Source organism: Stegostoma tigrinum, chromosome 28 (genome assembly GCF_030684315.1).
Source record: "Stegostoma tigrinum isolate sSteTig4 chromosome 28, sSteTig4.hap1, whole genome shotgun sequence".
Taxonomy (NCBI): Eukaryota; Metazoa; Chordata; class Chondrichthyes; order Orectolobiformes; family Stegostomatidae; genus Stegostoma; species Stegostoma tigrinum.
This window is the reverse complement of record NC_081381.1, coordinates 25,313,048-25,338,707: the sequence shown is the minus strand read 5'-3', so window position 1 is coordinate 25,338,707 and position 25,660 is coordinate 25,313,048. Positions and strand designations below refer to the sequence as shown.

The 25,660-nt window shown below is 42.0% G+C and overlaps 1 protein-coding gene across 9 annotated transcripts in view; it reads left to right on the top strand.

Annotated features, from left to right (window-relative positions):
- The window catches only part of camta1a (calmodulin binding transcription activator 1a), a 1,145,933-nt gene that overhangs the window by 37,290 nt on the left and 1,082,983 nt on the right, over nt 1-25,660 (top strand). For 8 of the 9 annotated variants that reach the window (XM_048561404.2, XM_048561406.2, XM_048561403.2 and 5 more), the window contains exon 2: nt 13,814-13,932. The exons of the other annotated variant lie outside the window; for it this stretch is intronic. In XM_048561404.2, the coding sequence (XP_048417361.1) occupies nt 13,814-13,932 (119 nt within the window). The remainder of the gene's footprint in view (nt 1-13,813; nt 13,933-25,660) is intronic. 9 annotated transcript variants of the gene reach the window in all.

Genomic DNA, 25,660 nt, shown 5'->3' with positions numbered 1-25,660 from the left:
ATGTTTAGTAGTCAGTCATCTCCACTCCAGGACATCTCTGCAGTAATTCCTCTGGGCAGTGTCTTAAGCCCAAACATCTTCGGTTGCTTTGAAACTCTAGTGTTCCGCAACATTTGATGACTTGTCCAATACAGATGCAGTCCAACAAGATCTGGGCTGACAAGTAGCAAATAATGTTCATGTCTCTCAAATGTCAGGCAATGACCATCTTTAATAAGAGGCAATCTGATCACTGCCCCTTGACATTCAATATTGTTGCCATCACTGAATTCCTCCACCAATCACATGCCGAGGATTATCATTGACAAGAAACTCAAGTGGACTCACCACATAAACAGAGTGTCTACGAGTACAGGTTAGAGGCTAAGAATACTGTTGCAAATAACTCGTTTCCTGACTCAAGCCTATCCATCATCTACAAGACACAAGTCAGCAGTGTAGACGGAATACTCCCCACTTGCCTGGATGAGTGCAAAAAAAACCTCCAACAACCCCTGAATAAGTTTGATATCATCTGGAACAAAGCAGCCTGATTGATTGGCACCACATCCACTGAGCATCTGCTCCCTCCGCCACTGGCACACGGTGGCAGCAGTGTGTGCTGTTCTCAAGCTGCACTGCAGAATTTCATGAAAGATCCTTAGACAGACCATTCACACCCATGATCACCTTGCATTTAGAAACACAAGGGCAATAGACACATGGGAACACCGTCTTCCCTGCAGGTTTCCCTGCATGCCCCTCGCCATGGAAATATACCTTTGTTCCTTTTACTGTTGCCAGGTCAAAATCCTGGAACTCCCTGGAAAGGCATTGAGAGTCAACCTACAGCATGTGGACTGCAGTGGTTCAAGAGGCTGTTCACCACCACCACTTCATAGGCAGCTAAGGACAGGCATTAAAATGTTGGCCAGCCACCGATGTCCACGTCCTGTGTGTGAATTAAAGGAAAATGAAAAGTAGTAATACAATTTGCAAATGTCGCACTGTTCTCTGTTCTCTGTATTAAACAGTGGATATAGGAGCAGTGGAATGGAGACTGGACAGGAAACATGCCTCAGTTCTATTCACTAGAAAATAGGCTGCAGGACCTCCTGGTTTGTTTGTTTGTTGAACACTTAATAATTTAAAAGTATACAGAGTAAACTTGGACATATTGTTTCTTTTTCGTGACAAGACTAGAACTAGAGGCCATAAATAAAAACTAGTCAGGGATAAATCGAAGGAAATTCTGGAGAAGTTTGTTTACCTACAGAATTGAGAGAATGTAGAATTTGCTGCCCAGAAGTCATCTTTGAGAAAATGAGCATAGTTCATTCAAGGGAAACTCAAGAAGCAATGGGTGGGGTGGGGAGAGAGAGAAGAAATAAAAAGAAACTCTGATGCCACCCTTGAGGATGGGTGGGAGAAAACATGGAGGTAAAGTAGCAGAACCTGTTGACCTAAAATGGTTTGTTGCTGTGCATTACGCATCACAACATTTTTTTTGATACTTGAAACTGTTCTGATATGGCCATTGCAACATGAGGCCACTTGATTTCATGTCCGTATCAGATCTCTCAAGTCCCTGCTCTATCGTTAGCCTAACAAGTTGCCTATTCAATTTCCTTTTGGAATGATTTATTTATTCCTGCACGTTTGCTACCCTTGTAGTTGAGAGTTCCAGGTTCATTGCCACTTGCTGTGTTTTTAAAGAAAAAGGAATTCTTTCTCAGTCTTTCAGTTCGTGTCCAAAACCTTAAATCTGTTCCCCAAATATTTGTATTATCAGTTGATGGGAACAGCTTTTGTCTGCCCTGTCTAAACCTGTCGTAACTTTGAAAGCACTAACAGCATTCCTGTCAATCTCTTCATGCCAAAGATAACAACTTTGAGTTCTTCAACTGAGCTCAGATGAAATCTCTCCTATCTGGAACTCATGGCATAAATTATTTCATGGCCTATTCCCATGATGTCCTTGTGCTACCTTTTTGCTTCTTTGCATACAACTTTATTCTCATTGCTCCTCCTTTGTTAAATGATGCAGCCATGTTGTATCAGTACTTCTTGTACTTGTATTGTCATATGAGATATTTGGACTCTCTCAGAAGCAGAATGAGAGTAATCAGTCACATTCCTCAATTATTATTCTTCAATTTGCCATAATACACAAGGAAAATATTAATTCTTAGGCACCACTGTATTTAAATTAACACACGACAACCAGCATATTGTTAGCAATGAAAGATTCCCCCCCGCCCCCCATTCACCATACACTTTGCAGTTGCCATCTGTTCCACTCCTCCTTTCAGCCTCTTCCATTTCCCTTTTCTTGTATCTTTCCTTTCTTCCTGCCCCTACATTGCACCCCCCGCTTCCCAGTCCTCACTTGCAGCTGTTTTTGTTTTCCCACGACCCCTATCTTTATGGCCTACCTCTTTTCCTACCTTGGCAGTGCTTCAGTGTGCCAATAAATGAAAATTCCACTGTCAAAAGGCTTGCCAGCTACTTCCTTCTGGCTTCCTTGCTAGCTCACTTGCTTTCTTTCTTAGTTACGTGGCTGTTCGCATGCCTTCCTTCAGCAGATGAAAGAGAGAAACACTTTGTGATTGGAGTAGCAGCTCCTCAGCAATTGTGACTTAAGTGGATTTTGTCAAATTTGGTCATCCAGTGATTGAATTATGGGTGTTTTGAGGCTTTCAGGGAGAATCCAGCCGGTTTTGTTTGTTTTGAGTGCTGCTGGAGCGATTTCGGGTAAATCACTGGTTCCCCCTTCACAAGAACGCCCACATCTTTCCTAGAATGTGACCAGAATTGACAGCAACAATTTCTTTGTAGCCTAACCAGATTACTATAAATAAAACCAAAGATGCAGATCTGAAACAAATATTTACAGCAATTTCTGTTTGTGTATCAGATCATTTAAATGTTGACCACGACTTCCCTTCCGTATCTTTGCACTGTGTACTCACCAGTAGTTACTAACAATGCCTTGCACCTTTTCTTGATTTTAAAGATGTTGCATTCTTCACTTTCCAATCCTTTAGCACTTCTACGTCTCCAAAGGAGATTGAAAGCTTATATCGAGAATGTTTTTGCTTTTGTTTTTGTTCTACCCATTCCTACTTCCTTTCATCACCTGGGATGGCCATCTGCTTCAGATTATTTATCCTCTCAAAGCACATGTATTAGAGGTAAAACTTTGAATCTCCTAATGTGATATTTAAAAAATATCAGTGATCTGGCACAAAAACTCCCTCAGCCCTCAATCAACACCACCAAGAGGAAGTGAATGGAATCTTTATTTGACTGTTGTTCATGGCAGCATTGGTCCAACTTGAAGAGTAAAGACTGCCATTTACAGTAATTAACAATGTGAAGCATTTCGGCATGTTTCTCAGACACCTAATATAACAGTACATAAATACAAATTCTTTTTGACAACCAGCACACAACTTTACTGCTTATTCCTTCACACATGACCCCACGACCCTATCCTTTCTGAAGGCATTGATTCACACCAACAAATGACACCATGGAAAATTATATTGAAAATTTAAATTGCCCAAGTGGTTTCATTTTGCATATTAGCCATAACATAGTATTACTAGGCACTTTAATCAGAGGCATCATAGCTAAGTTTACTTACGAATTCCTCAAATCAGCACCTTCCTGAACAGGTCGTTAGATGCGACCGATCTATCTAATGGATGTATTGCAGAGAAAACCAGCGCCATGTCCCACAGAGGGAGTGGAGCGAGTCCTGGATTGAGGCTGGCATGTAGAGGCAGCATAACCTCATGCTCTGGGTTGGCGGGCATGGACTGGAATGAAGAACTTTGAAACAACAAACGCAATGTTACCAACTTTTTCACTGCATTCATTCGGGTGCCTCTGACAATAAAGGTTGTTCTGTGCCTGTTTTATTCTGTATTGGGCATGCACTATGCTAGTTGTTTTCAAATCCCTTTCCCTAGCCCAAGTCCAGTTCCTGCGACCATAATTTGAGATCAATAATTTCAGCATAAATCAGAAACATGTTTATCTTTTTTCAAGTAGAGATATAGCTGGATACACAGTCTATTTGGGCAATTGTTATCGCACTCTCAAAGTTTGCTCCAAAGGCAGTTGCACTATGTTTTGAACGTTTTAAGCCACATTTTATCAACAGATGCCTTATTTTATTAGTATTTGAGGAAATTAAGGGATTTTTTTCACCTGTCTTTGCCAATACCTCTTAACCAATTCACCAAAAGCAAAATTTGTCATATATAACTGTTTGTGCAATTTTTTGGACAAATCAGCTGCTGCATTTATTGAAATTACAATAGTGAGCATTTTTCTGCAATTTATTACTTTCAGAAACCCTGAGGTGGGTGAAATATAAAGTTATACATTTTTCTGTTGCTTTATTTTTATCTGAAAGATAGACTACCAGGGATGCTAACGTAACACACAAGTATCGAAGTATAGGCTAGGTTATGTACTTAAGTCAGGTATGTAAATTTTTTTTAAACCTTGCAGTACAAGGCATATCCAGTGGTTTATTTAACCCAGGGAAAGATTACAGTTCTGGGATCATTCTAATATACAAATTATTTTAAACAGTTGTGCTGTATTTTACTGGTTGCTACATGGATGTTTTAGTTTTGCCGTTGGTGGTCATAGCTGCCACGAATTTTAAAATGATCAGCTTAGTGAGTGTTAAGGTATCCTGATGGAAAAGTCAAGTTTGAAATTGTACTTATTGCTTTTTAGTGAAAATACAAAGATGTAAGTTTATGCCTACGAGGAGCATTAGGTAGGAGATTGAATAGGTATTTTGTGTACCCGAAGTGTGCTGTCAGGAAGGTTTCATTCAGTTGCTCGTTATGAATGTGGGTTCTGCCTTCTCATACCTGATTGACAGCAAAAAAAAACAATGGATTTATATAAGGATATATTTTCATGGGTGTGGCATCCTTCAGAGACGTTGTCAAAGAGACATTGTTCAGAGATAGTCATGTGAGTGTCAGCTTTCAATTTGAAAGGGGTGCACAGAAAGTGGTTGGAGCATCATAACCACATCTTTTTACATTATCACTTTATACATTTGCTATGAGAATCACTGGTCTTTTTCTTGTGTTCTTGTTAAGTGATCAGCACTGGCCATGTATATTTTATATTCATTCACAAGTTGCTGGAGAAGCATTTAAACATTAATCACTTGGTGTGTGACCAGTGTCATGGAAGCTGGACAAGGTATGGATGGCAGGTTCACTTCGCTGAAGGGTGTTAGTCAGTTAACTGTCAGTGGCTTTTGTGTTCGTTTCCTTGAGCCAGCCTATAAATTGCCGGTTTGGTTTTTGTTTGAGTCTACTTTTGTGACTTGTAATAGTATGACTTGGGCAGTACTGATAATCCAGTATTATTAAGGCAAGTTTGCTGTTCTTTCCTGTTGAATGAAGCCTGGGTATCATTCTACTTGTGCTTTTGATGTGTCCCAATTCCAAGGGCACTGAAATCAGTAATAAAAAAATCTCTGCCAATTGTGAAGTAAACTGTTTTTGGCATTTGTTTCTGTGATAAGTTATTAGTGTTCAGACATTTTCTTATCTAATAAATTTTATATTCAAATCCTTGCATTATATTTAATCTGAAATTAAACTTTTGAGAATATCTAAAATATGTTTTGTAAAGTTCGCAAAAAAGCAACTGGAGAAAATATCCTTGTTTTCATTTTTGCATCAAACCATTGAATGGTATTCAGTATTTGAATATTTTTATGGGACCAAGTGATAGGATTAGTCTTTCTTCAAATTTTCTCTTTAAATCAAACTCAGATGAGATGAAAGTTTCACTGGTTTGCTGGATATAAAGATTGTAAATGAAATGAGTTAGAAGATTCATAAGATAGTGATAATGAATATGGATATATTGTACACAGTTGTCGTGTTCTGCACTCTATTATCCTGCAATGTCATAGATAAGCACTTGGAACTGAAAGAAAGTCTGTTATTATGAGGGTACAGCGTATACAAACTTTGCAGTTTAATCTATTCTGCTTTTGGAAGTGTTCACTGGAAGCGCTTGATGCTGGGTGCTGAGATGGAATGTGCTTGTGTAGTTATGACAAAATACTAGTCAAAAGTTGTACTGTTTGTAATAAATCAGTGTGAGTGTGCATATTATTGATACCTGTAAAATTTATTTTGGCACCTTGTTTTAAGGGAAGTTGCTTGTTGAAAATACCAGACAATTATACAAAGCCTTGTCAGTAATGTAATATTTTGAAGGCTGAAACTTGAGTGATTCAAAACTGACTTGTAATAGTTAAACCAAGAGCAGTAGAGTAAAAGATCATTGATGTCAATCATTGTGACATTGATCTTGTCACAAATCACAAGAGCTTCAAATATGCTGACAACTTATTGTTAATATTTGTCAATATTTTCTGCAAAGTTCCTTATTCTTTAACCATGATATGTTGGAAATGCTGAGCATGATAGGGGCGCAATAATTTAGACAAAAGAGTAACATCTATCATATGCTTTAGACTTTCAGTTTATTCATAGTGGAGTAGATTTTAAAAAAATGATGTGTCATGAAATACACCGCACAGTGTTAGAAAGCGCTGGTTGAAACCCTCTTAAAATTGAAATACAAGCCCCCAGTCTTTTGCAGTGGGAGTAGAGGCCCCCTTCTCACAATGAAACCTGAAACACCTAGAGAATTTTGCCTCACCTTTCCTAATCTGTTAAACTGTTACAAAGAAGGGAAGGTTAAATGAAAGAAAATTCCTGATAGTCACTTTATAAGTATCAAGCAACAATTTATTTATTTAGTCCGAACAGTGAAGATATTAACAGAACTGCTGACAAACCAAACCATTTTCTTCCCCCCGCCCAACTCCTAATTATTGCATGACTGATCAAAATTCTGCTGAAATGCTGTTCAAATAAACATAAGTCCCACTCGTATAAACCCAACTAACAAGAGCACAATAAATTAAAACTTAATCTCTCCAAATTCGCACAGACTCTCTCTTCTGGAACATTCTGCCTTCTCCAGCCTTTCTTCTGTTGATCTCCAATCACAAATGTCTTTAGTGAGTTTTGAGAAGATTTGTAGCTCAGGTTGAGGTTCTGGATGTGAGTTTGCTCGCTGAGCTGGAAGGTTCGTTTTCAGATGTTTCATCACCATTCTAGGTAACATCTTCAGTGAGCCTCCGGTGAAGTGCTGGTGTTATGTCCCGCTTTCTATTTATCTGTTTAGGTTTCCTTGTGTTGATGATGCCATTTCCTGCATTGATGTCATTTCCTGTTCTTTTTCTGAGAGGATGGTAGATGGGATCCAAATCAATGTGTTTGTTGATGGAGTTCTGCTTGGAGTGCCATGCTTCTAGGAATTCTCGTGTGTGTCTCTGTTTCGCTTGTCCTAGGATGGATGTGTTGTTCCAATCAAAGTGGTGTCCTTCCTCATCTGTATGTAAGGATACTAGTGATAGCGGATCTTGATTGAGACAACACATCCATCCTAGGACAAGCCAAACAGAGACACGCATGAGAATTCCTAGAAGCATGGCACTCCAACCAGAACTCCATCAACAAACACATTGATTTGGATCCCATCCACCATCCTCTGAGAAAAAGAACAGGAAATGACATCACCAACCCAAGGAAACCTAAACAGATAAGTAGAAAGTGGCACATAACACCAGCGCTTCACTGGAGGCTCACTGATGATGTTACCTAAAATGGTGACAAAACGTCTGAAAACTAACCTTCCAGCTCAGCGAGCAAACTCCCATCCAGAACAGATGTCTTTCTTCCACTGATCTTGCTGTGATAGATGTTTTCTGTATAATTTCATCTGTGAGAACTCAGCTGAAAATGCAGTGTTACCTTTGATTACTTTCTCTGACAACTAAAAGTTAATTATCAGCTAATATCTCCTGATAGCTAGTGTTTGCCTCTCCCAGTTGTCCAAATGCTTTCCTCTTTATACCCTTGATGCTGTGTTAATTTCTTTACAATTGGATTGGTTCTAGGTTGTCAACACTCAGATTTCAATTTGATAGATTTCTAGTATCTAAGGGCTTGGTTTAAAATGGTCAAATTTGAAAAGACTTGTCTTGATAAAATGCTGCTTGGCTGTTCAATTTGGGCTCTCTTTGTGCACCTGCACTTTTAAGCTGCTGTTCAGACATCCATTTTAATTCTACGTACTGAAAAAAAAATCATCTTTTAAGGGACCATGCAATTTGAAAGTTTCCCATTTGAACGTTTCACAACTTTACAGTTTTACACACACACTAACTTGGCAGCAATAGAATGATCAATACACAGAAATCAGTTACCAGGCAGTAACTTAATGGAGAGATTCAGTAATTGTTTATAATGGTATAAAACCACGAGATTCAGTTACTACATCAAAACTTCCTGGGCGGCTCAGGCAAAACCAGAATGTAACTGAGCCACATAGATCAGAAAGTTTTTTGGGTTTATTTCCTGGTCTGTATGGAGTTGCCTGGTGTCAACTGACAATGCAGCTGACAAGTTGTAATTGCTGTCCTAGTCCTGTAAAATCAGCCATTGTTTCTGCATCTGATTCTTGCTTGTAATAGCACACATGGAACTGGGTGATGATAAAATTGGGCAGGGTGTACTATTTAGTAGTAAGCATCCACATTCATGTGTGAAGACCCACTTGTGTAGGTTCTGTTTTTGTTCCATTGTAACCATATGATTAATAGAAGAAGGAAGAAAGATACAGAGAACTTTTCCATGTTCATATACGTTGTAGTTTTCTTTTAGTCTAAATCTTCATGTATATTTGAATGATGGCATTGGCAGAGGAAACTACAAGGAAAAATTCAGAATGTGTATTCCGGAGATTTACTTGGAAAAATATGGAGTGGCTCAAACCAGGGATTAGGCTATTTTGGATCAGGTGATGTGTAATGAGGCAGATTTAATAAATTTATGTCAGAATTGAAAGACCCCTTGGGCAACAGTGACCAACACATGGTAGAATTTGGCATTCAGACTGAGAGAAAGGAACTTGAGTTTGAAACAACAGTGCTATGTTTAAATGAGAGTAGTTTCATATGAGATAACAAAGTGTGGAGCTGGATGAACACAGCAGGCCAAGCAGCATCTTAGGAGCACAAAAACCTAGACCCTTCATCAGAAAAGGGGGATGGGGAGAGGGTTCTGAAATAAATAGGGAGAGAGGGGAAGCGGATCGAAGATGAATAGAGAAGATAGGTGGAGAGGAGAGTGTAGGTGGGCCGGTAGGGAGGAGATAGGTCAAGGGGGCAGGATGAGGTTAGCTAGGAAACGGAGGTGTGGCTTGAGGTGGGAGGGGGTGATAGGTGAGAGGAAGAACAGGTTAGGGAGGCAGAGATGAGCTGGGCTGGTTTTGGGATGCAGTTGGGGGAGGGGGGGTGGATCTTGAAGCTTGTGAAGTCCACATTGATACCATTGGGCTGCAGGGTTCCCAAGCGGAATATGAGTTGCGGTTCCTGCAACCTTCGGGTGGCAGCATACTGGCACTGCAGGAGTCCCAGGATGGACATGACGTATAAGGAATGGGAGGGGGAGTTGAAATGGTTCGTGACTGGGAGGCGCAGTTATTCATTGCGAACCGGGCGAGGATGTTCAGTGAAGCAGTCTCCAAGTCTCCGCTTGGTTTCCTCAATGTAGAGGAAGCCACAATGGGTACAGCGGATGCAGTATGCCTCATTGGCAGACGTGCAGGTGAACATCTGCTTGATGTGGAAATTCATCTTGGGGCCTGGGATGTGGGTGAGGGAGGAGGTATGGGGGCAAGTGTAGCACTTCCTGCAGTTGCAGGGGAAAGTGCCGGGTGGAGTGGGGTTGGAGGGGTGTGTGGAGTGGATGAGGGAGCCCCAGAGAAAGTGGTATCTCCAGAAAGCAGACCAGGGTGGGGATGGAAAAATGTCTTTGGTGGTGGGGTGGGATTGTAGATGGCGGAAGTGTAGGAGGATGATGCGTTATATCTTCAAGTTGGTGGGGTCGTATGTGAGGATTCGGGGGATTCTCTTTGGCAGTTATTGTGCAGACGGGGGGGAGGGATGAGTTGCGGGCAATGCGGGAGACGCAGTCGAGGGCGTTCTCGACTGCTGTGGGGTTGAGGTGGGGAGAGTTGAGGTCCTTGAAGAACAAGGACACCTGGGATCTACGGGAGTGGAATGCCTCATCCTGGGAGCAGATGCGGCGGAGGCAAAGGAATTGGGAATAGGGAATTGTATTTTTGCGGGAAGGTTCGTGAGAGGAGGTGTATTCTAGGTAACTGTGGGAGTCCATGGTCTTGAAATGGATATCAGTTTCTAGGTGGTTGCCTGAGACGCCATGTCCGTCATGGACCTCCTGCAGTGCTACAGTGATGCCACCCGAAGGTTGCAGGAACCGCAACTCATATTCTGCTTGTGAACCCTGCAGTCCAATGGTATCAATGTGGACTTCACAAGCTTCAAAATCTCCTCTTCCCCCTACTGCATTCCAAAACTGGCCCAGCTTGTCCCCGCCTCCCTAACCTGTTCTTCCTCTCATCTATCCCCTCCTCCCACCTCAAGCCGCATCTCCATTTCCGACCCTACTAACCTCATCCTGCCCCCTTGATCTGTCTGTCCTCCCCGGACTGACCTATACTCTTCTTTCCACCTATCTTCTCCTCCATCCATCTTTGATCCGCCTTCTCCCCCCCCCCTCCCTATTTATTTCAGAACCCTCTCCCCATCCCCCTTTTCTGATGAAGGGTCTAGGCCCGAAACGTCAGCTTTTGTGCTCCTGAGATGCTGCTTGGCCTGTTGTGTTCATCCACTTCCACACTGTTATCTCGGATTCTCCAGCATCTGCAGTTCCCATTATCTCTGATACAATCTCTAGTTACATATGAGAACAGGTTTGTCTAGCCTGCTTTGGTGAGCTTGTAAGAATAGTTATCAGAGTTTGTGTTGGAGGTTTGGGTATTTTAATAAGGTGATGGAACCTGTCTGGCATAGACTGTACCTTAGCAAGATTTGGAATTTTTGACAAGAAAGAAAAATAAATACATACTGCTGAATAAAGATGTATTTTGAAGCTCCTTGTACTCATTGGCGCATTTCTCAAAGCTGCCAATTCAAGGGCAGAATTTACACTTTGTGAGAGCAAAATGTTGATTTGGTTGGGAAGGGGACTCCAAATGGCAGTTAATTGCCAGGTTTGTTTTAAATTTAAAAACTAGCTACATTGACTATGGTCAGGGTATTTTTTATTTTGTTGAATTGTAATAGGCACAATGTTGTACTCATGTTTTATCCTGCCTGCAAAAAACAGCCCCCTATGTACGAATGAGTGATAATGGGAACTGCAGATGCTGGAGAATCCAAGATAATAAAATGTGAGGCTGGATGAACACAGCAGGCCCAGCAGCATCTAGCTTTTGTGCTCCTGAGATGCTGCTGGGCCTGCTGTGTTCATCCAGCCTCACATTTTATTATCCCCTATGTACTAATATGTTACTTGCAGTACATGCAAGTGTGCCACACTGCTCAAATATGCAAGCCTGACTGATGATATGAAATTGGTTGTCAGCATCATTTTTTAACCTCAGGACTATCCAGCCAATATGCTGCAAGTTTTGAGATTGTGGGCTGATTGGGTATGGTCAGTATCTTGTTATGAGTGCCCAATTTGTCCTCCTAGATGCGGGATGAATGTATTCAACAAAGTGTGTATTTTCAGCAATACTCTATCACTGCTAAAAATACTTGCATTTGCATGTAAATCTTTCTCCCCAACCCTCAACCAATTAATAAGTTTTTTTTGAGTATCGTCACTACTATAGGAAAATACAACAAATATTTTGCATACAAAAAAGATTCACCATTCATAGTGCAAATAATGTGGCTGAGTGACACATTGGCGAGTTCAAGAGCATTTAGCCACTCTTTTCCAAACAGTGCAGTCAGATTTTTAGCTTGATGATATTAAACCTAAGAACCAACTGTTTTACTTTAAAATGTGTGTCATATGGACAATTTGTGTTCCCATGATCAGTAAGTTTATTAGAGGTGCATTTTTTCACCCTCTGAGTGCAGTATCCTAATGAAAACATTCCAGTAGTAAGATTTTTGTGTGCTTTAATGTAAAAGTTATTTATTACCATTTACTTATTGCAATGTTTCACTCTAGTCCTAGAGATACAGAGCACAGAAACAGACCCTACAGTCCAATTTGTCCATGTTGACCATATATCCTAAATAAACCAAGCCCCATTTGTCAGCATTAGTCCATATCTGTGTGAACCCTTCCTATTCATAGACCTGTCCAGATGTCTTGGAAGCTGATAAATTACAACATTTCAACCACCACCTCTGGCAGCTCATTCCATACATACATCACCCTCTGCATGAAAAGGTTGCCACTTAAGTTCCTTTTAAGTATTTTCCCCTCTCATCTTAAACCTATGCCCTCTAGTTTTGGACTCCCCTACCCCAAGGAAAGACTATGTGCATTTACCCTATCCATGCCTCTGACACGCTAGGGAAAATAGCTCCAGCCTATTTAGCCTCTCCTTTTACAGCTCAAACTCTTCAAGCCTGACAACATCCTTTTAAATCTTTTCTGAACCCTTTGAAGTTTCACAACATCCTTCTTATATGGGGAGACCAGAATTGCATGCTGTATTGCAATAGTTATACACACAATTGGATGAAAATAACTCTGTGATAGTCTGTCATTTTCTGAGCCTCATTTATGACACATCTGTTGTTTATTTATTCCTTAGAAGGTGATATTGTAAAACTGAAGTGAAGGCATGGTAATGCTAAGGGTTCTTATTAAGCTGTGAGAGGTCTCTTGTAATCAAATTTCCAGGAAGTTGCCTTTCAGGTGAACTTGAATTTGGAACAGGTTGCGGGGAGGTGGGACCTTCTCTCAGTTTAGATTGCATTTACAAGATATTGTTGATTAATTACCTTGGATGCTTAGATGACTTGGAGCTAGTTCAATGGGTTTCATCTGGAAGAAGTTCCTAGCTGATTTAAACAGTCAACAACGGTGCTCTCATCGCATGGCTTCCACAAGTTCAGTATCGTTTTCTCAAGTGATGTGTGTATTGATTGGAATTGTCTTGTGTTGTTTCATGCCTTGAGACAGCCAGGGTCCTTGTATTTGAAAGATCCATTCTGTTTAACAATACCCTTTTGAATTGGCATCAAGAAAAGACAGTGAGTACAAGTCTGAAGTGATCCTTTTGCTCTTTCTTGAGGCAGGGATGTGGTTTCAACCCACAAAGAAAGTTCGGTGACAGTCTGGTGATCTTTTGCATTGTTTCGTGTTCAATTTTGAAACATAAAATTGACTAAGCTCGTAAGATACGGGGCATGGCAGATGGCATCTTTGAAGGTGTACTGTTCCTTCAGCACTGCACTCCATACCCAATTTTTGTGTAGGATTTTAAATGCCCATAGTCTGACTCAGTGATATTATCACTGAGTGAAGGCTGACACGAAGGATAGAAGAAACTTGATGGGTTGGGTGGATTGAAAATTAGAAAGAAAATGTGACGGTTCTTTCGATTCATTATTATCTTCGAGGAAAAGAATAAGATGTACTAAAAATATGGAAGAGAAGAACCAAGAAAAGGGATTCATGTTTGAGTTAGAGAATCTAGTTATTACTTTCTCAGAAATTTGAAATGTATTACTGACCTTTTTCAGATAAGTAGTCCTGCTTTACACACCAGCTTTTAATCTGTCTGTACTTATCACATATTTTCAATGTAATATGGATGAAAAATGTCTGAACCAATAAGAAATTTGTATCATGTCAATTCATTTCAGATGATCATGGGAACAGCAATGGCAGTCATGTGAAAATATTTTTGCCCAAGAAGTTGCTCGAATGTCTACCGAAATGTTCTGCTCTACCAAAGGAAAGGCACCGCTGGAACACAAATGAGGTATTGTGAAGTGTTTGTTTCTAGCGACTTTGTCTGATTATAAGCAGCCTCATAACATTTTGAGGGCTGTTTCCCTAGCTTTACTTTAGATTGTGTGCTTGGTTTTGTAAGAATGGCAGATGAAAGAAGAGGTGACTAAAACAGTGGCTTGATCTCCCAAAGTAGCAGGAAAAAACATTTGGATGTGTACTGGTGTAAACTCTCTGGGACTAGTGTGGTATTTCTTTCCGGGAACTCAGATAATCAAGGTTCAAGGATGTGCATACATTAATTCCTAATTACAAAGAGAGGTAATTTTGCTTATTTGACAGGCTAATAACCTTTCACAGTTCATCAAGAAGTATCCGGAATGGCTCTGGATGATGAGCAAGTAACTAGTCCTGAGTGAATTTCTTTCTCTTGTTGCTCCACTGTCCTGGCTAGTGCTGCATCAGGAAAAATGCTTCAAATTCATGTTATGATAATATTCCATAATGTTGGCGGAATGTACAGTTTGTGAACTTGAAAATTATCAAAGGTGTGTGAAAGCTTTCATTTGGGAGTATTTTGTAAATGCAGTGCCTGGTTCCTTAGGCATTTCAGTTTGGGTTGTTGTAGTTTTAACTGCAAAGCATTTCTTTCTCCACCAGGACATAGCTATTCCTTGCAACCAGGAAAGCTCCCTTAGAGGCTGTGTACCGATTATGGTAGCTGATGAGCTGAATGGAAGTCTTATTTTTGTCATTTGGCCACATGTTTAGAATGATCTGGTGGTTGCAGTACTGTGGTGTTTTTCTTTTACAAAATTAGGAAGGACTTGCCATAGCTGTAGATTGTTCTTTTTCTTCTAGTACTGCATTTTATTTGCTTGCTTGAGTTTTGTATTTGGAAAATTGTCAGTTATCTTGCATAACTGATTCAAACTGAGAGAACAGCCGGGGCTATTGAATAAAGCTTCCTGGTATACTTGACATGATCATTGCAAGTACACACTGCACTTAGTAAATGTTACGGAACTGGAAACCCTTCTGATGATTATCTCACTTTTAGTAATAAATGTGCATTTGTCTATATATTTATGATCAAGAATGCATAGTGATTAATTACCTGCCCTTCTGTTATGGTGTTGGATGGTGATGAATTCTTTCTGTTTTTAAAAGGTGTCAAATTAATCCAGCAGTTATTTTCATAACAGTAAGTACAGCTGTAAGCATTATAGTAATTCATTGAAATGTAAGCATCCGTAGTTTGTGTATTCATTTGCTGATTTTAGAGCTTGTGGTCATGGTGTCATATAAACTGCTCTAACTTTCCCCAGCTGAATGCAACATTTTTATACCTTCCATGTTGCAATGATTACATGCAACATTGACTTCTTTTTAAGAAACCTAGCAAGTGGTATGTTCTAAACTGGATTGCAATAAATGATTGCATAGTTAGTCCCAAGATTTAACTTGCATTTTCAAGCATTATGATCTGAAACTGCAGCTGACTAATGAAATGAGTTGAATACTATATGTGTACGTTCAGAACAAATATTTAACCTTTTACTGCTGGGTGCTGCAGAGAGAAATACCAGAGGAGTTTTGAGTTCTGAGTTCAGCAGTGCAAGCGACCTTAATTTGGAGCACTGTTGTTACATGGGAGAGACCAGAGACTACTCCAAGTCTGGCTTTCCTGTGGGACCCCGTTGCTCTCATAATAACAGCTCAGATCAGAGGAGAAGTCTGACGCTCTAACTTTCCCCAACTGAATGCAACATTTTTATATCTTCCGTGTTACAATAATTACATACAACATTGATGTCATTATTAGCCACGTCCCCCTAATCTATATATCCAATCCATGATCATGCACTCAATGACGGACAACTCTGGGTAGCCCTCGGTCTTCCTGTTATCTCATGTGTCTACCTTGTTCCTCCATGTCTGTTTTTAGGATCTTACAATGCTCTGAAAGATACACTCGTTCCCAGACATTTGTCAGCTGCACCGTATTATTTACCAATAACTTAAATACTTGCTTACCATGAAGAAATTTTTCACATTCTCTACTATTTAGTATGGAAGATTAGGAAGTGAATTAGTTTCCATCAATTGCTGTAAAGTCTTCTAAAATGTCTGTAATGTAAAGTTACAACATTTCTGAGACAGCTAAGAAATTAGGAATAGCCCCTTACTGCAGCCTGAGAGATCAGACAGTCCTTCCGACTTGCAGTTGCAATTAAAACCCCATTATTCTCACATCATACGAGTGTTATACCAGGGTTTAGTTCTTGAATGAATCTTTTTTATTATTTCTACTCGACATTTTCTGTTAGTAATTGGGACAACAAGTCGACTCACTGGTCAGCATTGCTGCCTCACAGCGCCAGGCATCTGGGTTTGATTTCAGCCTTTGGCGACTGTGTCTGTCAGTTTGGGTTTCCTTCAGTTGCTCCAGTTTTTTCCCATAGTCCAAAGATGTACAGTTTAGGTAGGTTGGCCATTGTGTCCAAGAATGTGCAGAGTAAGTGGATTAGCCATGGGAAATGCGCGGTTACAGGAATAGGGTAGGCAGTCTGGTCTGGGTGGGATGTTCTTTTGAGGGCCATTATGAAGTTATTGGGCCAAATGGTCTGCTTCCACACTGTCGGAATTCGAATTTTCTTTGCTTAATAGAAAGCATGTATTCAAATTCTACTGATGAAGGTGAAATTCAATCACTTTACAACTTTACCCAGTTATTAAAAGAAACTTGTTTAGATCTCACAAATAACTAGGGGATACAACCAAATCTTCATTTTGTATTTCTTAATCTGTCTCTGTCACACTTATCCTGTTCTTTTAGATCTAAGAATTTATTCAGCTTATCCACATCTGTACTTAAGATTCAGTTAGAATCCCTACAGTGTGGAAACAGGCCCTACGGCCCAACAAGTCCACAGTGACACTCAGAGCATCCCACCCGGACCTGTCCCCCTAATCTACACATCCTCGAACCCAAGAGAAGTTTAGCATGGTCAATCCACCTGACCTGCACGTTTTTGGATTATGGGAGGAAACTGGAGCAGCTGGATGAAACCCATGCAGACACAGGGAGAATGTGCAAACTCCACACAGACAATTGCCTGAGGATGGAACTGAACCCAGGTCCCTGGTGCTGTGAGGCAGCAGTGCTAACCACTGAGCCACCATGCTGCCCTAGTTCTGGTCAGGCACGAGTCACTCCACCTGATGAAGAGGCAGCACTCCAAGAGCTTGTGATTTCAAATAAACCTGTTGGACTATAACCTGGTGTCATGTGACTTCTGACCTTGTCCACCCTAGTCCAACACTGGTGCCTCCATATTGTGTCTCCCCAGTACTAATCAATCTTGTTTTACAACATGCCTTGCCTCTCTCCTGTGCTGGTAGTCTTTTAGAGGTCATGTTTGCAGCATTTATTGCTTTATCTTCCCGAATGAAGTTTCTTTTACTGCCTTACAGATGTTTGCTCAAGGATTTCAACTAACCCTTTCACACTAATTTATTCTTTTGCATTTCTAACTTTTACAATTACTTAAATTCAGAATACTGTAGGATCTGTCTTTTCCTTCTGCATTTTACTAAATAATAAACTTGGGACCTTGGCTTAAGTCTGCCTTTCAAAAATACCCCCTTATTAAAATGCTTATGAGTTTAGAACTGCCTATTAATAGAAACCTGAGTAAAATGCTGCTTCTCACCAGGATCCTTTTATGACCCCCACAGAATCTTTTCATTATCTTGACTCTGTACAGGGTTACTGGATAAGAGATCTGGCTGTGAATATCTGCTATTGGTAGCTGCTGTTCCTTTTTGGTTATGTTGTGTGAACTTAAAAAAAACCCCAGGTGGCCAGCTTGTCAACTTCAGTCATGGGCCACTATAACACAGGATAAACTGGAACCTAAACACATTTACTGTAAAATAGAATTACTGAATCCTTCAGTACAAAATTAAATATTGTAAATGCTGAAAATCCTGAAATAATAAGAGAAACTACTGGAAATACGCAGCATATCAGGCAGTGTCTGTGGAAAGAGAATGAACACTTTAGTTTAATGAACTCTTCAGAAGGGCACTGGGCTAAAGCAAGTCAAAACGTTAGGAGAGCACAGTGGCATAGAGGGATTCTAACACAGGATGAGCATTTTAATGTGGAGAGCAGCAAAAGTTACAAAGATTTTTCTGTTCCTCTGCACGTGCGAAATCTTAACAATCTCGAAAGCAACGACACTGATAAAAATTCAGCATGCTTTAACTTAGATTTAAAAAAAACACAAATCTCTTGTCAGCTATCTTCCAGTGCCAATTGACATACCCTACTCCATTGAATGAGCATATGGCTTCCAGGTTCAGAGGGGGATCAATAGCATGATCAAGGTGAGCATGAAGAAACTTCAGACTTAATTGCAGAGTAATGTGGTCAGTTTTGAAACTAATGATGGATGATCTGATCTCTATTACAATTGTAACCCACCAATCATGATTTTGTACTATCTTCTAACTTCTCCGTGCCACTTTTTGAGTTTAAAGCTTGAAGTACTAACTTTAATGGGATATTCTGTAAATTTTGTTTTGTTCCTGGAATGCAAGTTTTGTTCAATGTTAACATTGATTTTCCCATCTCTAATCATCCTTGGGAAGATGGTATTGGGCCCTGTTTCTGCAATACATGTGGCAGAATGGTAAATGCATCCACAGTGATGTTGGAGAACAATTGCCACAATTTTGACCCAGTGCCAGAACAAAAATACATTTCCAAATCAGGATGGTGTCTGAATTGGAATAAAATTTCTAAATGTATTTACTTCATTCGTCTTTCTGAGGCATAGGGATTGTTGATTTGGAAGGAGTTGACAAAGGAGCTTTGCTAAGTTGCTATAGTGCAGTTTGGAGACAGGTCTGGACCAGCGAATGGCTTTAGTTCCACATGCAGTATTTATTATTAACTGAGATTCTAACCTTTGTCAATCACCTATCTTACCATGATAATAAAATGTGAGGCTGGATGAACACAGCAAGCCAAGCAGCATCCCAGGAGCACAAAAGCTGACGTTTCGGGCCTAGACCCTTCATCAGAGAGGGGGATGGGGGGAGGGAACTGGAATAAATAGGGAGAGAGGGGGAGGTGGACCGAAGATGGAGAGTAAAGAAGATAGGTGGAGAAGGTGTAGGTGGGGAGGTAGGGAGGGGATAGGTCAGTCCAGGGAAGACGGACAGGTCAAGGAGGTGGGATGAGGTTAGTAGGTAGCTGGGGGTGCGGCTTGGGGTGGGAGGAAGGGATGGGTGAGAGGAAGAACCGGTTAGGGAGGCAGAGACAGGTTGGACTGGTTTTGGGATGCAGTGGGTGGGGGGGAAGAGCTGGGCTGGTTGTGTGGTGCAGTGGGGGGAGGGGATGAACTGGGCTGGTTTAGGGATGCAGTGGGGGAAGGGGAGATTTTGAAACTGGTGAAGTCCACATTGATACCATATGGCTGCAGGGTTCCCAGGCGGAATATGAGTTGCTGTTCCTGCAACCTTCGGGTGGCATCATTGTGGCAGTGCAGGAGGCCCATGATGGACATGTCATCAAGAGAATGGGAGGGGGAGTGGAAATGGTTTGCGACTGGGAGGTGCAGTTGTTTGTTGCGAACTGAGCGGAGGTGTTCTGCAAAGCGGTCCCCAAGCCTCCGCTTGGTTTCCCCAATGTAGAGAAAGCCGCACCGGGTACAGTGGATGCAGTATACCACATTGGCAGATGTGCAGGTGAACCTCTGCTTAATGTGGAATGTCATCTTGGGGCCTGGGATGGGGGTGAGGGAGGAGGTGTGGGGACAAGTGTAGCATTTCCTGCGGTTGCAGGGGAAGGTGCCGGGTGTGGTGGGGTTGGAGGGCAGTGTGGAGCGAACAAGGGAGTCACGGAGAGAGTGGTCTCTCCGGAAAGCAGACAGGGGTGGGGATGGAAAAATGTCTTGGGTGGTGGGGTCGGATTGTAAATGGCGGAAGTGTCGGAGGATAATGCGTTGTATCCGGAGGTTGGTAGGGTGGTGTGTGAGAACGAGGGGGATCCTCTTGGGGCGGTTGTGGCGGGGGCGGGGTGTGAGGGATGTGTCGCGGGAAATGCGGGAGACGCGGTCAAGGGCGTTCTCAATCACCGTGGGGGGGAAGTTGCGGTCCTTAAAGAACTTGGACATCTGGGATGTGCGGGAGTGGAATGTCTTATCGTGGGAGCAGATGCGGCGGAGGCGGAGGAATTGGGAATAGGGGATGGAATTTTTGCAGGAGGGAGGGTGGGTGGGAGGAGGTGTATTCTTGTCCCCACACCTCCTCCCTCACCCCCATCCCAGGCCCCAAGATGACATTCCACATTAAGCAGAGGTTCACCTGCACATCTGCCAATGTGGTATACTGCATCCACTGTACCCGGTGCGGCTTTCTCTACATTGGGGAAACCAAGCGGAGGCTTGGGGACCGCTTTGCAGAACACCTCCGCTCAGTTCGCAACAAACAACTGCACCTCCCAGTCGCAAACCATTTCCACTCCCCCTCCCATTCTCTTGATGACATGTCCATCATGGGCCTCCTGCAGTGCCACAATGATGCCACCCGAAGGTTGCAGGAACAGCAACTCATATTCCGCCTGGGAACCCTGCAGCCATATGGTATCAATGTGGACTTCACCAGTTTCAAAATCTCCCCTTCCCCCACTGCATCCCTAAACCAGCCCAGTTCATCCCCTCCCCCCACTGCACCACACAACCAGCCCAGCTCTTCCCCCCCACCCACTGCATCCCAAAACCAGTCCAACCTGTCTCTGCCTCCCTAACCGGTTCTTCCTCTCACCCATCCCTTCCTCCCACCCCAAGCCGCACCCCCAGCTACCTACTAACCTCATCCCACCTCCTTGACCTGTCCGTCTTCCCTGGACTGACCTATCCCCTCCCTACCTCCCCACCTACACCTTCTCCACCTATCTTCTTTACTCTCCATCTTCGGTCCGCCTCCCCCTCTCTCCCTATTTATTCCAGTTCCCTCCCCCCATCCCCCTCTCTGAAGGGTCTAGGCCCGAAACGTCAGCTTTTGTGCTCCTGGGATGCTGCTTGGCCTGCTGTGTTCATCCAGCCTCACATTTTATTATCTTGGAATCTCCAGCATCTGCAGTTCCCATTATCTCTGACCTATCTTACCATTTCTGCTTTGATTTAACTATTTGACTCCTAGTTCTTGATTTGCCAAGGTGAGAATTCAAGTACATCAAAATTAGATTGTATAAATCCAAATTGATATTTCAGGAACATTGATGATATTTTGAGAGGATTACAATGAATTGTTTAAGGAAGGCCTTTGTTACAGATTAGGAATGTCATAGCCAAAATGAACAACCTCTCAAGGACTACTTGCATTTGAGACAGGTCAGAGAAGGTTCATTAAGTTGCTTTTCCTTAAGCTTTAAGAGCAAAGATTGGGCCTGCCCTCATTAGGGTGTTGAAGTATGAGGCATTCTTTCTTCTTACTCATCCAGTATTTTTATGTTCTGAGACTTGCATTCTGTTCAAAATCCACATTCTTTGTGTTGACAGACTTTGAAAGGTGCTGCAGCCTTGCTGTTTTTCGCTTGAGTGGGAAGCAGTGAGTGGGTGAGCATGAGTTTTAAAAGTCCTAGCACTTGGAAACCATCAGGACTTCTACTTTCAAGATATGGGAACTGTAGCTTTGGGTTGAATCTGAATCTTGACTGGGAATGCAAGTCCTGGAGAAGAATGCAGCCAATAACTGTGTTGGGGAACTAACGAGGTTCCGAGGGTCAGCAAGTGGGCGAAAACCCCCAGTTTAGAAGGTCAGGGAGTAGGAGATTGAGGAAGCAGGATTGTTGGTGAGAAGGAGGTGCCTGTAGAATAAGTTGCAAGTTATGTTTCAATTTCATTTTTAAATATAAACATTCATCAGTAACTTCATTTAGAAATGTATGACTTTAATCATATAATTGGAGGATTAAATGTTTTCCTGCTGTTTTTGGTAAGGAAGGGTCTACAGAACCTACCAATGTTTCTCGTAAAGTAATGTTCAGGGACATTAACCACAGTATTTGAAGATATACTGCTATACCTTTTTTATCCCCTTGAACCTGCTGAACCAGTCAATTGGATCTTTGAATCTGTATCTGAAGTTCATTTACCCTTATTTGCTTCAAAGTCGTTGACATCCTGGTGTAGGAACAGAGGTATGTTGTCCTTTTTGGTTGAAAGCTATTATGACCTGGATGAGAGAAGTGTACATGAAATAAAACCCTACTTTTGCATGTCCTATCTCAAATGTGTAACTTCCATTTGAATCACTAAAATTATTAATTTGCCTGACTTTGGTATCAAAGATAAAATAAACTGACACCAAATCTCTTCAATAAACAAGAAGACAAAGCTTATTTAAAATCAGACATCTTCTTCAAGTGTCAAAATGGATTATTAACTACTACTGAGCAAATTTAAACTAAATCGCTTTCAATTAAAACATGCATGTGCCCTGTGCAGGGCAGACAAGAAGGACAGCTGTGTAGGAACATTATGGGTGGAAAATAGACAAAAAGGAACAATTCTGCAGATCAGATATCTAAATCACAAGTCAAATGAGAGACTCTCCCAATCCTTTTGGTTTGTTGACAGTGATATCATGTTGACCTTAGACCCTCAATTGTGTAGCCAGTAGCTTGGGCCTTAGTCTCAGAATGGGTAAGAAATTCATCTTTGCCTGTCATTGTAGGCTTTTTAGAATCCAAAGTGCAACTGCTCTTTCAGTTCTGTGAAAACTGCGACTTAACTAGCAAAGAAACTTTTGTTAGGCAGCTTTTCAGTCCAAAAGTACCTGGTGCCCCACTTGACATACAGAAGAATCAAATCTGGCTTCTCCAAAAGTTGCATGACATGTGTAACTAATATGTGAACCCAAACTGGAGTCTTAGTGAACAGCGAACATGTCAGTGAATAATTGCTACTGAAAGCAATGCCAGCAGCATTATTCACAACTTTGATGCTTTGAGAGTAGACTGATTGGCTGGCTGGTAAAGAGTTGGCTTGTATGTGGCCTTTGCCATGGACAGGACGTTCGTGTGAAATTTTCTCCTTTATCGGTTAGATGCCAGTTTTGTACTGGAACCAGTGATTTTAGTTAGTTCAAGGTGGTCGTGAACTGCTTTCTTGAACTGCTGCAATCCACATGCCTCACTATCCAAGCCATTACAAAAGAGAAAGTGCCAGAAAAGCTAAAAGGTCTAAAAATTGATAAATCTCCTGGCCCTGATGGGCTATATCCTAGAGTTCTGAGGGAGGTGGCTGAAGAAATAGCGGAGGCTTTGGTTGTGAGCTTTCAAAAGTCACTGGCGTCTGGGAAAGTCCCAGATGATTGAAAAATTGCTGTTGTAACTCCCTTGTTTAAGAAAGGATCAAGGCAAAAGATGGAAAAATTATAGGCTGATTAGCCTAACCTCGGTTGTTGGTAAAATTCTAGAATCCGTTCTTAAGGATGAGATTTCTAAATTCCTGGAAGTGCAGGGTCAGATTAGAACGAGTCAACATGGATTTAGTAAGGGGAGGTCGTGCCTGACAAACCTGTTAGAATTCTTTGAAGAGGTAACAAGTATGTTAAACCAGGGAAACCCAGTGGATGTTATCTATCTAGACTTCCAAAAGGCCTTTGAAAACGTGCCTCACGGGAGGCTGCTGAGTAAGGTGAGGGCCCATGGTGTTCGAGGTGAGCTACTGGCTTGGATTGAGGATTGGCTGTCTGACAGAAGGCAGGGAGTTGGGATAAAAGGCTCTTTTTCGGAATGGCAACCGGCGACGAGTGGTGTCCTGCAGGGTTCAGTGTTGGGGTCGCAGCTGTTCACTTTATATATTAATGATCTGGATGAAGGGACTGGGGGCATTCTGGCAAAGTCTGCAGATGTTATGAAGATAGGTGGACATGCAGGTAGTACTGAGGAGGTAGGGAGGCTGCAGAAAGATTTAGACAGTTCAGGAGAGTGGTCCAGGAAATGGCTGATGAAATTCAACTTGAGCAAATGTGAGGTTTTGCACGTTGGAAAAAAGAATACAGGCATGGACTATTTTCTAAACGGTGAGAAAATTTGTAAAGCAGAAGTTCAAAAGGATCTGGGAGTGTTGGTCCAGGATTCTCTATAAGTTAACTTGCAGGTAGAGTCTGTGATTAAGAAAGCGAATGTAATGTTGTCGTTTATCTCAAGAGGGTTGGAATATAAAAGCAGTGATGTGCTTCTGAGGCTTTATAAGGCTCCAGTTCGGCCCCATTTAGAATACTGTGTCCAATTTTGGGCCCCACACCTCAGGAAGGAAGTACTAGCCCTGGAGCATGTCCAGCGGAGATTCACATGGATGATCCCTGGAATGGTAGATTTAACATACGATGAACGGCCAAGGATCCTGGGATTGTATTCAATAAAGTTTAGAAGGTTGAGGGGAGATCTGTTAGAAACTTACAAGATAATGTATGGCTTAGAAGGGGTGGACGCTAGGAAGCTGTTTCCGTTAGGTGGGGAGACTAAGACCCATGGGCGCAGCCTTAGAATTAGAAGGGGTAAATTTAAAACAGAAGTGAGGAGACATTTCTTCAGCCAGTGTGTGGTGGGCTTGTGGAATTCATTGCCACGGAGTGCAGCGGAGGCCGGGACGTTAGATGCCTTCAAGGCAGAGATCGATAAATTCCTGATCTCAGAAGGAATCAAGGGCTACGGGGAAGAGTGCAGGGAAGTGGTGTTGAAATGCCCATCCGCCATGATTTAAATGGCGGAGTGGACTTGATGGGCTGAATGGCCTTACTTGCACTCCTATGTCTTATGGTCTTAAGGCCTCAAACACACCTTCCAGGTGAAGCAGTGACCTGCATTTCTTTCAGTCTGTGCACAGCAAATACAGTACACTAATGTGTCACCTCTGCATCAGGGAGATTAAAAGCAGATTGGGTGACTGCTTTGCAGGACACCTACAGTATGTCTGTAAAAAAGCCTGTGAGCTTCCAGTTGCCTGCTACTTCTAATCAGCACTCTCTTCCCATGCCAACATTTCTGTCTTGGGCATTCCTGTGTGCTTCACGGAAGCTCAACATAAACTGGAGGAACAACACCTCGCTTTCTTCCTAGGCACCTTTTATAGACTTCAGGCCACAACATTGAGTTTAACAATTTGAGAACATGAGCATCCTGCTCCATGTTTGTTACCTAACTTGCATCACTCTCTCCCTCACCTTACCCCCCCTCTTATTTTGTTCTTTTACAGGATGTAGGCATCGCTGACTGGCCAGAAACTATTTTCCTGTCCCTAGTTGCCCTTGAGAAGGTTGTGTTGAGCAGCCTTTTTGAACCACTGCAGTACATTTGTTGTAGAGTGATGCACAATGCACTCAGGAAGGGAATTCCAGGATTTTGACCCAGCGACTGTGAAAGAATGGCAATATATTTCTAGTCAAGATGGTGAGCCACTTGCAGGTGGTGGTGTTCGCACGAATCTGCAGCCCTGATCCTCCTAGACAGAAGTGATTGTGGGTTTAGAAGATGTTGTCTTGGGATTTTTGGTGAATTTCTGCACTGCATCTTATAAATAGTACATGCTGCTGAACGTGGGAAGTGAATGTCTGTGGATGAGGTGCCAAATCAGGCTGGCTGATTTTATCCTGGATGGTGTCAAAGCTTTGAGTGTTGGAGCTGCACTCAGCCACTTAAGTGGGACATATTCCATCACTCTCTTGAATTTTGCTTT